The sequence below is a fragment of the Diadema setosum genome, chromosome 18 (assembly GCF_964275005.1).
Source record: "Diadema setosum chromosome 18, eeDiaSeto1, whole genome shotgun sequence".
NCBI classification, from domain to species: Eukaryota; Metazoa; Echinodermata; class Echinoidea; order Diadematoida; family Diadematidae; genus Diadema; species Diadema setosum.
Genome location: NC_092702.1, coordinates 23,156,141 through 23,168,486, shown reverse-complemented (window position 1 = coordinate 23,168,486; position 12,346 = coordinate 23,156,141). Strand labels below are relative to the sequence as shown.

Sequence of the window (12,346 nt, the reverse complement as noted above, 5' to 3'; positions counted from 1 at the left end):
AAATTTGTTGTGGTAATATCATGAGGAACAATTAAGTTCATTAGTATATAAGTAAATAATCAAAATAATCAATTTGTACATGCACCATATGTATCATGTGTTACTCTATAAACCTGTATGTAAACTGATGTAGGATCATACGGTAGCCATCGCTGGAGGAAATGACTTCCCTGGCATCGACAAGGGTATGCTGGTAGAACGCATCGTCAGGCTCCAGAAGCAGCTGCAGAAGAAGGCTGACAAAATGGAATTCATGCAGGAACACAATACCCATCTGGTCGGCCAGATACAGAAAAAATCCAAGTGAGAGTCTTTTCGTCCGTCGTTCCTCCTTCTCCTCCTCATTTTCCTCCTCCTCCTCCTCCTCCTCTTCTTCCTCTTCCCCTTCTTTTCCTTCTCCTCTTCCTCTTCCCCTTCTCTTCCTCCTCTTCCATTTCCTCCTCCTCCTCCTCCTCCTCTTCCTCCTCCATTTCCTCCTCCTCCTCTCGCTCCTTCTCCTCCTCCTCCTCTTCATCTTCTCTTCCCTTCTCTTACTCCCCCTCTTCTGCTGTGCTGCTACCTAGTGCTAATAAGTATTGTGCTGTACAATGATAAATTGAATAGCATACTTGATTGTTTTAATCACCTTCTTCTTTTCACAGGTATGATTGTGAAATATCTCTTTATGGAATTCTTTTAGAAAACATGCTGTTATGCCCTTGCCAGTGATTTTTTTTTTTTTTATTGATTTACCCTTCATACTACATACTTGTTTCTCCTTCTTTTTCTTTTTCTTCTTCATCTTCTTCCTCTTCTTCATCTCATCTGTCTTCTCCTCCATCTCTTCCTTGTCTTTCTTTTTCTTCTTCCTCTTCCTCTTATCCAAAATCCTTCTCCTCCTCCCACCAGAGAATAGTGTGCAGAAATGAAAACTTCAGTAGTAATCAGTGTTTGAAATGCATCAGTGAACGTCTGTCCTCCCCTTTGCCAAGTTATGTTTATAGTCTTCAGAAGAGTTTACCCTGCGTCTAACCCCCAAGGTCTCTCCCCCTTTGACCTTTGACCCTTGACCCCATGCAGAGTCATCCAACAGTACATCATGAGGGAGGAGGCTGGAGCCCTGGCCCCCGCTGCCAGCGATGCAAACAAAGTGAGTATCCAGGCAGTGGGGCATGGTGGGGGGGGGGGGGGGGGGGTGGGGGGAGGGAGGAGAGGTTATTGGTCCATGATGTCTAAGGTTAAATGTCCCAAGTTTAGTTTACTGCAAGACATCAGCCCATGTACAAATCCATAGGCTTATTTTGTTTTAGTCTACTGTGAAGAAAGATCAAGGATCAATAGATTTTTAGATTTAGTGTTATGGAGTAAAATTGATGCATAAAAAGATCCTTCAATGATTTTATTTCATAAGTTTAACTGTTATCCATAAGATGTTAAATCTGCTGAAACATGTTATATCCTTATCCTCCTTTGCTGGCAAGATGCAGATATTACTGTATACATGATGCTTTGACTCGGAAATTGAAAGAGCAGAGTGAAGGATGAAATGAATGTGTGTTGGTAGGAAAGTGTACACAAATGTCACAGAAGCCCTGCTTCCACTGTGTGCATCTAGTTTTTGTCTTTGTTTCTGTGTCTCTTGCAAGATCTCAGAAATAGGGGTGAGGATTTGACCCCCCCCCCCCCTCCCCCTTCTTTGCTCCCATTATTACCAAACTATGAGCAGGAATGCCAATTGACTCGGGGGGGGGGGGGGGGGGGGAGCTTCTTTGGGTAAACATGGAATATTGAGGTGAAGTATCCTCCAGTCTGCAGGGAAGCTTGGTTTGGATGATTGAAGCAAAATATCAAAAGGAGGAGAGATATTTTAGGGGTAATAGGGAGGTTAGGTAACATGGAGTTGCTTTTCCTACCTCAGGGAGGGAAAACCAAGGAGAGGGGCGTGGAAGTGGGAGGGGATTGGAAAGCTTGTCCCGAAAGTATCCGCTGACTTTTGGATCCCTCAAACTCCTGGGGCTGTGATGCAATATTGTGACAACAATCGTATATGTATGTGATGAAAATGGAAATTTAACAAAATTATTTGCGTGGTTGCCGTGGGAAAGCAAAAACCAAGATTACGGGGAAATGGTAAGTTCTGTTGGTTCGCCGTAAAAATCAGGGCGCGTGGATTTGTCCTGTGGGTGGTGGAATTAATGGTCAGCTTGTCCAACTAGGCTGGTGAAAGGGTGTGAGGTAGTTGAGCTCTGGTTACATCATGCTATTTATACCAAAGGGTGAGATAGATACAGTGTTACTTGTGTACCAGATCATGACACTACATTCTTTGTGTTTGAGCAAAGATGTCTGACCAGTCAAGAGCATTGCTGTCAAATTGGCTACCCTCCCTTCTTGTGAAAGCTGGCTGACTTGTTCTTCCCCTTTTTCGTGCAATGAGAAGGGTTCACCAAAATTGTGCATAGAGTGGCAGTTAAATGTGCACCTATTTGTATTGTTTCAGTTTCCAAAAATTGATGCCATTTTGCTGTGCTATGTTTTAAGCAGATTTTTACCTGATTTCAGGCTTTCAGACGAAACAAAAACTGTTTCAATCTGGCTTCAGGGAGTATAAATATTTAGACATGAATGTCCTTTGTCTTAAGTTGGACCCAGCGTTTTTTTGTCAGCTTTGATTTTCAGGAGAGTCATGAAAAGTCCTCACGCACTGTTGCATGCAGCAAAGTTGGTTTACTGAAAAGCAGCATGTGTGAAATTTGTGATACGCCACTCAAAGAAATGCCAGTAGCAATGCCAGATCCTGCTATGATTTATATTCCGTTCTTTTCATTTTCGCATGGAATTGTAAAAAAAAGAAAAAAGAAAAAAATGCAGATGTACCGTAAAGAACAATATAAACAGAAGAGTCTAGATTATTCTTTGAATGATTGAGACTTCACATCGTCTTTGAACTGCTCACATTTCCCTGTACAAACAAAAGTTTATCAAAAACCTGTTCCTTCAGGATGTATGTGCATCTGGTAATCATGGTCAAATATACGTATAATGGCAAATCATGCATGATACTACCTAAACCTGCCTGAATCCATTAGCTGCTGTCATGATTGAGACGCTAACAATTTGAGTTTATAGAAAGCTATATCACCTTTTACAAACCCTCCTCTTTCATTTTTTTTTTGTTCAAAGAATGAATGGCATTGTTGTCTAATAAATCTCAGAACATTATCATTTTTATTATTATTATTATTATTATTATTATTATTATTATTATTATTATTATTATTATTATTATTATTATTATTATTATTATTATTATTATTATTATTATTATTATTGTTATCATTATCATTAATATTATTATTATTGTTATTTGCATGTTACAACATGTGGAAGCTCACTGAGGATAGGGAATTACTGTAATTTGGTCAGAATGGATCTGTAGATTCTATTGTCGCCAGCATTTTCCATTAGAGGGCATCACAAGGCATACATCCTTGTGTTACATTAATTTTCAAGCAGGCGAAAAATGATTCTTTCAGTCTTGACACCCTGAATCTTTCATCTCATGAGTTCCTGTTACATGCTTAGTATAGTATATTTCTGGTTGCAGATACACTGAAATGACTTTAAAAATATATATATATTATTGTCTATTTTAGGGGAAAAAGGGAACACAGGTAGTGGTGGCCAGATTACTAATGCATCCATTCATTTCCATTCCAATTCCAACATACTGACGGCATACTTGTGATACTAATTAATCCATCCCACTCATTTAGCATGTCAGTAGAGCAACATCAGACTCTTTAAAATAAAGATTGATTATCAAGAAAATCAAAAATTATCCTTGTTTATGCTTCCCTATGCATGTCGTGTTCTTATAACCCCCACCCTCTCCCTATATTCATTCTCCATCATTGCTGTCCTCAAGAACGTCTCGGTTATTTTACTTCTCTCGATCCACCCTCTTTCCATGCTTGCCCCAGAAAACACTTGTGCGGAAAACCATGGTAAGGTTTGAGTTTGAGAGTGCTCTCTTTCTCTCTCTGTTCCGAGTTCCACACGTTCTTTGCCTTGTGTTCTCGGCTTCTGTTCATCTGTTCATTCTTAACCTGTTCAGGACCGGCTTTGATTGTGTGATGAGGGAACTTCTTAGTTCATGAAATGGCTTTCCCTTGCCTGCTATGACCTTAAAAGAATTAAATTGTAAACTAGCAGCCAGTTTGAAATATTTGTGAAAAAAAAAAACCAACACACACACACAGACAAACGTGAATTGCAAGAATCTGTTTAAAGTCAGATATAAAGTGACAACTGATATGCTGGTCTGAAATATCTCTCTGTCCCGAACAGGTTAATCATATTTTCTTATGTTTTATGTCTCGCTTTGATTATTGTTGCATCTGCTGTGATTTTGTTCTTGTTTTTATTATGTAGTTGAATATTTCCCTTTGCCAGATGTTTACAAGATGTTCATTGATGCATCTCACACATAGGAACTAGATTATTTCACTCTACTACTGTACTGTATTAAAAATGAGTAACATAGATAGTCTGTGTGCATAAGGGTCTTCAGTTAGTTTGATTGAAACTGTCATTATTGTCGTGACAGGCGAGTATTTGTTTTGCCTGTTTTGTTTTTGGTTAGATGATCTAGACTGGATAGAACACTAAACTTTTTACCCTGGGTTGTCATTTACAAGACTTTTTATGCCTCCGCCAACGAAGTGGCCGGAGGCATTATGTTTTCGGGTCGTCCGTCCGTCCGTCCGTCCGTCCTGTTTTGTTTTTGTCGATATCTCAAGAACCGTGTGGTGGTTTTACATCAAACTTGGTATGAGGGTATATCCTGGGGGGATAATACTTTGTTTGGAATTTAGGGTCACGGGGTCAAAGGTCAAAGGTCACAGGTTATTTTGTGAAAAAAAAAGGTTGACAATTTGTGTTTTTCTCCATATCTCGCAAATGGTTCAAGGTATCTTCATGGAACTTAGTATATATGCTTGTTCCAATGGGCAGTGATTTTCTAGGGAAGTTGGGGGTCATGGTTCAAAGGTCAGGGGTCAAAGGTCAAGGTCAACTCCTCAAAATATCACTACTTTCCTTATATTTATGCAATGCCTGAAGGTTTTTGGGTTTGTTTTTTTTAACTTGATGTATGCATGTATTACCCAATATATATTCTGTGGGAAGTTTCTTGCCAAAAGGTCAAAGGTCAAAAGGTCAAAGGTCAAGTGAAAGTGCTGAATTGCACTTTTTCCTCCATATCTCAAAAGTAACTCAAGATATCATCATGAAACTTACATATTTATGCATGTTCAACCTAACAGTGATTCTCTTTGGAACTGTGAGGTCAAAGGTCAAAGGCCATGTTTAGATAATACTATTTTCCCATTTAATACTGAAGTTATACTTTTTCTCAATACCTTGAAAATTACTCAATGCATAAACTTATAAAAGGGTCAAAAGTCAAGTAAAAATCATAATTTCCCTAAATACCTGCACTCTGACATTTTAATCATTCATCCAATTGAACCTAGTTCTAGGAAAGTGAACATTCAGCACATTTGTGGCAAACCTGTCATTTTAATATTTTGCCAATTGTGTGAAACTGTCATCACACATTGTCAAGACATTGTACTATAGACCTATTAGGAGAACCATGCATTATGGCGGAGGCATATCAGTCGCCGTAGCGATATATCTAGTTTAAAGAATGAGTTTATTTCAATTGTTCAAAAAGTTAACATGAATATTATCCTGAATGACTGAAAGAAAGCTTTTGGTTTCTTTGACTTGGAGAGGATGTATTTTAATTCCATAAAGCAATAATAAAAGAAGACATGATAAACTGTAGAACCAGAAATTTTTGTGTGCATTGACTTTTCACGAACTTTTTGAGGAGAGCTGAGATTTGTGAAATTAAAATACATGCAGAAGTTCTTCTCTGCACTATGCATTGAATGCCAGCAGCAATTCGCGAAGATTTCATGCCACAAATATCTCTGGTTTTATAGTATAGCGTTTGGACATCATCATGAAGAGAAAAGAATCTTTTTTTAAAATGTGCAATTTTTTACCAAGTCACCTGCTGAGATAAAAAGAATTGAAGCCCTGCACTAATTTCCCCATCCATTATCAACACAAGGAAACGGTCTGGCTTTGATATCCCATTCTTGATTTTAAGTGTAACTCTGCATTTGAAGTGAATTTATGTGTACTGAATTAGCAGGGACTGCATGGGTGCAAAAAAATCTTGTTGTGTTAGCAAGAGATGCTGCATGAGAATTAGAAATTAATGAGGTGATGGGCTGCATTTGCTTAAAAGGGCACCAGGGTTGGTCATCATTATTATTAATCATGCATCATTTTAAGTAAATATATTTTATAGCGCCCTCCCCTCACCCTCCCAATGGAATTATAAGTCAGAACACAGACGCATCATTGAAGCAATCAGGGTGGTTCATACTCATGTTGTGTACTCTGGAACTTGATCAAGTTACAATGTGGTGCTTTATTTGTTGTCGGTGGCATAACGGGAGGTTAGGCATGATACAGTAGCATGTTTCTCTGGATGCAAGTTTTTGACCAAAAGGTGGGACAAAACAATACAAAAAAAAAAAAAAAATGAAGAGAAAAATCTTGGTTCAAAGGTGGTCATAAAGTCTATCACTGCAGAGATAATGTCAGCTGCTGTTTTTTATTTGTTTTTGTTTTTTGACCAAATGGAAGTTGTTGCTCCCTTTGTTTTGTCGAGTTATAAACATCTGCCTTGACATTTTATGGTTTACATGGCTCATTCTCTTGATATATCCTGCCATTACAGGGAGGGTGTTCGTCAAGATATGTTACAAATGATACCATCTGATTAGCCTGCCCCCTTACCATCAATTCTCTTTCAACTGGAACACCATTCTCCCGTCAAAGTGCATGCTCATCTCATGACCTTAAGTAGCTGTCAGAAAGATGTCTCTCCTCTATGTACATTAGCGAGATTACCTTCTAGCAGAGTAGTACCACTGTCGCCTGTCACCCAAGTTTTGAGTGCCTGTGGCATGACTGGGCTCTGAAATTATGCACGTGTGTAGCAACCATTCTACCATTCCTCCCTACCCCCTTCCCTCCTGGAGGGGGGATGGATGCGTTCTTATAATATGTTATAGCCATGCTGAATCTGTCAAATATTGATATTATGTATAGGTTCATTGAGGTCTTCAAGTTTTTAAGTAATGAATAAATGTTTGATACATGTCATCCTTGGGGTGACAAGACAATATTGCACTTGACATTAGAACCCCCCCCCCCCAACTCTACTTTGTTTATCAAAAATACTGATATGACTTATAAAACAGAGCAATTATCAATGCAATCCAAATATTTTTTTGTACGCTATTGGACATCAAAGTTGATGTTATTTTGCAAAAGTGTTGTTTAAAGTGAAAAAAGTTTTTCCACTCTCCTCAAAATTCATAATTTTGAGATGCAAGATCTTGTTATCCCAGGGATGGTCTGTACATGTAGATGGTTACTTACCGGTACTTTGGTTGTGATTTTCCACTTTGCGTGTGTGTTGAAATCTCTGTGTTCCTTCTTTGCATATCTTTCTTACATTTGTTGTGAATGCATGAATCATAGATGAATTCACTATGAAGCGTGTGTAGCTATGTTTGTCTAACTCTTTGATGCATGTCTGCTTTCTAGTGCATTGTATACTTTGAGCATTTGCAGTGTTTTGAAAGTTTATTTTAAGTTTCTCCTCACACTTACTTCGTATAAAGTTTTCAGCTCGCATCCACTGCTGTTACCCCTGATGAAAGGATGTAGTATTCGATCAAAAACTCAAGCCATATGAGTGAGCCTATTCCAGCAAATTTTAGCATGCCATAATCCTTCTTCCTACTATTTTTTTTTAAATGGCCTGTAATAGCAAGCAACTACTGATCTATGAGGAACGCAGGCTTTTTTTCTTTTTTTTTTTCATCTTTTTCTGATTTATGTGCGTGAGCATCACTTCCACCCAGTTTGAGGAAACAAAACAAAAAAATATCTTAGTGGAGGTGTAATTAACAACTTATCCCTTTCCTCTACTGGTAATGTGGGCCTTGTTTTCCTATCTGTTTTTGGATTTGACCTCTGTTTGCACAAAATTGGGAGGAGGGGTGGGGAACCTCCATCAAGATGGGATATCAAGAGTGATCTATCACTTGGTCTACTCCCGCTTCATCTTATAGCCATTTAGTCTCAACCCACATGGTCTAATCTCGTTTTGTCTACAACTAGTTCATCTAATGACCATTTAGTCCAGTTGCCACTTAGCCTCATTGCCAGTTGGTCTACTTCCTGATGGGCTATGCCCATTTCATCTAGTAATACCCACAGTTCATTAGACAAAATGGAAAAAGATCCAAGGAGTCAAAATTGCAATTAGACCATCTGGTCATTAGACAAAATGATAATTAGTCAAACTGGACATTAGACCATGTGAGGATTAGACCAAATGGGCTTTAGACAAAATTGATAGTAGACCAAATTAGATGAAATTAGATTAAATAAAAAGGCATTAGATGAAATTGATAGTAGACCAAATGGGCATAAGATGAAATTGATAGTAGACCAAATGAGTTTAGCCATAGTAGTGTTAGACGAACTGGGAAGTAGACCATCTGATATTAGACCAAGTGGCAATAAACCAGATGCAGCTCTGCAAGCTGACTTTCAGGTTTGGACAAGAAAAACAGTGGTCTGTAGGAAGCTGTGGTCAAATATGCCATGGTGGCCAGTATTTTAAAGGGAGCGTACAGTTTTGGTTGAGACCTAATTTCAGGTTTCTAACATTTTTGGTGAGATAATGAGAAACCTCTTATGAAATATGAAAGAGCATGTGATTCTATGAGAAATTCAACATTCATTTGATGAAAATTGGTTTTGAAATGGCTGAGATATCCAAAAAAGAGCGATTCTAATAAAGTGTGGGACCCATACTTTATTACGATTGCTTTGTTTTTCTTTGTTTTTGGATGTTTCAGTCATACCAAACCCGATTTTCATCAAATAAATTTTGAATTCCACTTAAAATGGTATGCTCTGTACTATATCATTAGTGTTTTCTTGGTATCTTGCAAAAAGTTAAAAGCCCAATTCTCATCTCCACCAATGCTGTACCATGCCTTTAATGATTGTCAGCTGTTGTGATGATCTTATTCAACACTAAAATGCTTGAAAATCAGGCCAACTAAAGTTATGAACTGACAACAGAAGTCTGCTTTAACAGAGCATGTGTTCTAATTGAGAGAATTAAGGTTGAGCCATGTGTAGATATGTCATGTTATACTCGGTTTGTTGTGCTTACACACGTGTCCCTGTACAGTGTAGTTTATAGCAGTTTCATTATATCATAATGGTGTATAACTGGGTCTAATACTCTTATTAGAAATGGCCGCCATGACTCCATACAGGAAAGCAATCTTTCATGAAAGGCTAGCCGTAACCATATCCAATATGTGGCCTCTCCATACAGATTTGACTGAATTTCATTCCCTTCCTTCTTTCTTTCTTTTTTTCCACTTGAAAGTGTAGAACAAGGCTAAATGAATCTTCCAGTTTTCTCCCCAGAAATTTTAAGTTCACTTGCCCTCTTTCAAAACAAAGAATTACATTAACTTAAATATTTTGTTCAAATTTTTTGTTGTTGGGTCAAAGTTCTAAATGTGCAAGGAACTCTCTCGCAGTGCAGTTGAGCTGTTCAGTGCATACGCATGCTTTGTCTCGATGACAGGGTTATATCTCGACCTGCTTTTCCTGCCGAGTATCGTCGATATCTATGCCAGGCAGCGTGATTGCGTTCGGCTGCCATGTAGGCTAGGGGAGGCTCAGTTATGAATATTCACAAGCACTCAATGCGCCAAGATTTAAAGATTTAGGTATGAGCATGATGTTATTCCAGCTAGGATTGAGAAAGTTGACAGGAAGAAAGGGAAGGATGGATCAGGAGTACACTCTACAGTCATTGAAGACAGGTATTCAGGTCAGGTTACTTATCGTCTGGAATTGTGAAGATTTTACGAGAGTAATGCGATGCGGAAGTGGCTGTCGGGTGATGTTTATTCAGGACCAAGTATCCCAATAGACTCTCAGATTCTCTTAGCTGACCGTAAACAGGAAATAGAAACTCTTAGGAGTTGATTACTTTTTTAAATGTAGATGTTGCAGACCATTTTATTTTGTCAACCTCCTTCCCCCGCCCCTTTTGTGGATTAATGGGGGGGGGGGGGGGCATGTGAGTTCTCTTCTGTAAGTTCTCTGATGGATGTACTTAACTGTTATAGCTCTCCAAAGCCACTTTCCCTACACATTGTTTTGCCTTGGGGAGAGGTCAGTTTCCCTCTGCACAGATGAGGGTAACCACATCGTCATACATCACTGACCTCAGCCAGTGGAATTCGAAATGACACTTTCTTCATCAGTAGCAGTTAGATCAGTGTCTGGAGAGAAGTAGGAGACTCTCCAATTTCTCTGGAGTGGTGGCAAATTGCATTATGTCGTGCTTTATACCCGCACTGCCGTGTCTCGCTAAAGCAGCCACTTTCAATGTGAAATGGTTTGTCTTCCTCCGTTGCGCAGGCGCAGATGTCCAAGCAGGGCGGGATCATGGCGTCGGTGTACAAGTCCCATTCGGCTGACCCCAACATGACCCTTGACCTCTCTCTGGAGATCAACAGGAAGCTTCAGGCAGTGCTTGAAGACACGCTTCTGAAGAATATCACCCTCAAGGTAAGTAAGACCTCAGCAACTTTAAAAAAAAAGAAGAAAAGATTACTGTCACTGACTGTGCAACTATGATCATAAAATGAGCATGAAAATTGTATTGAAAATTATTGTACATAGAAATATAAATCATGATGATTGTAATACTGACAATATTATGATGATAGCAAAAATTATGTCATAGTTTTATTACTGTTGAGATATTTCTCGCTCAACTAATCAATATGATCAGTATTTTTTTAATCATTACCGTGTGCTCTGGCTTTTGTGTGTGCATGTGTGTGTGTGTGTGTGTGTGTGTTCCATGTTGATTGAATGTGGCACATGCCCTGTGTTTCTTATAAAGTTTGAAAATGATGCAATTGAGAAGGTATGTCCTACCACAAAAATAAGTTTTGCCACCTCCAAGAGTTGGACGTGTTTAGCTTTGAAGTTTGAAGCAAAATTGCTTGCATTGCCAGAATGAAAAGAGAAATTTGTCATTGTCTGTTTTAAATGGTCCAACCCAATGGCCTCACCACTCGAGGTGCGATTGTTTTCAATCAAAGTTTTTGTGTGACCATCTCTAAATGCAGGAGAACATCGATACCCTCGGTCAAGAGATAGCCCGGTTGTCGGAGGAAGTACAGCTGAAGTCCTCCAGGCGCGGGAGGTCAGATCGGACTTGACCGCGGCCAAAATGCGGGGGGTCGTGACGAAGATGTGGACATCGGGCTCCAACTGCATCTCCTGTGCCCGCCCTCGGACCATTGCCCTCATCCAAGAGAAGTACTTACCATGTCACTTTCCAGCTGTAGCGACATCAACGTCAGGAACCTGTTAGTCACTCGTCCTCCAAACTGACTTATTATACATCTTCTCATCGTACACATCAGGCCAGTTTACTTGTGAAGTTAGCGAAAGTATTTATAAGTGAACGGTGGGCGTGGGGTAGCTTGGACTTTGTATGAATTGTTTGACCTCAACAGGCAGCAGAAGTCCTTCATGGTTTGATTCAGTAATGTTTGCCCCAAAATAACAAAGATAAAACTACTGTTGGAATGATTCCTTGTAGCAGTCCTTTGCTTTACATCCACTGTGTTTGCTACTCAAATCTCCTTCCCCTTCATTATTTTTGCATGTGTGGGACTGAGTGATAAATTTGTGTTATGCTCAGATGCATACCAGTTTGTAAGTCTTAATCAATCACTTTGCCTTAGGTTTGCCCAAACACTTTGAATGGAATGGCTGGCATTTCACATTCATGGCAAGAAGCTGGTCTGGATTTGAACATTACCATAGGGAGCAAAAAATGGGTAGTGTTTTTGCAAAATGTGTTTGCATCATCTGTATTCTCCCTTTCATATTCAATCCACACCATGAAGGTTCACCAGCAGTATTAAAGGTATAGAGGCCTGTGTTTGCAGGGCTTTCTATGATTTTTTTGGGTAACTTCACAAGCATGCAGCACTTCAACTTCAGTTAGTGCGCAGTCCACTTCAAGTGAATATTGTGTCCAGTTTAAGGGCAAAGAATGAAGGGCGTTCTTGAATATTGTCTTCATTTTCTTAGCATGCCCCAGACGTCCCGCATGTATTTTTATTTCTCCCCAATAAATTTTCTGGTC

General features: G+C 39.2%; 1 protein-coding gene across 1 annotated transcript in view; it reads left to right on the top strand.

Moving 5' to 3' along the window:
- Positions 1–12,020, top strand: part of LOC140241636 (coiled-coil domain-containing protein 186-like) — a 40,232-nt gene extending 28,212 nt beyond the window's left edge. The window contains exons 14-17 of the mRNA XM_072321376.1: positions 134–303; positions 1,060–1,129; positions 10,597–10,746; positions 11,316–12,020. Of these exons, the coding sequence (XP_072177477.1) occupies positions 134–303; positions 1,060–1,129; positions 10,597–10,746; positions 11,316–11,408 (483 nt within the window). The 3' untranslated portion in view covers positions 11,409–12,020. The remainder of the gene's footprint in view (positions 1–133; positions 304–1,059; positions 1,130–10,596; positions 10,747–11,315) is intronic.
- The last annotated feature ends 326 nt before the right edge of the window (positions 12,021–12,346 follow it).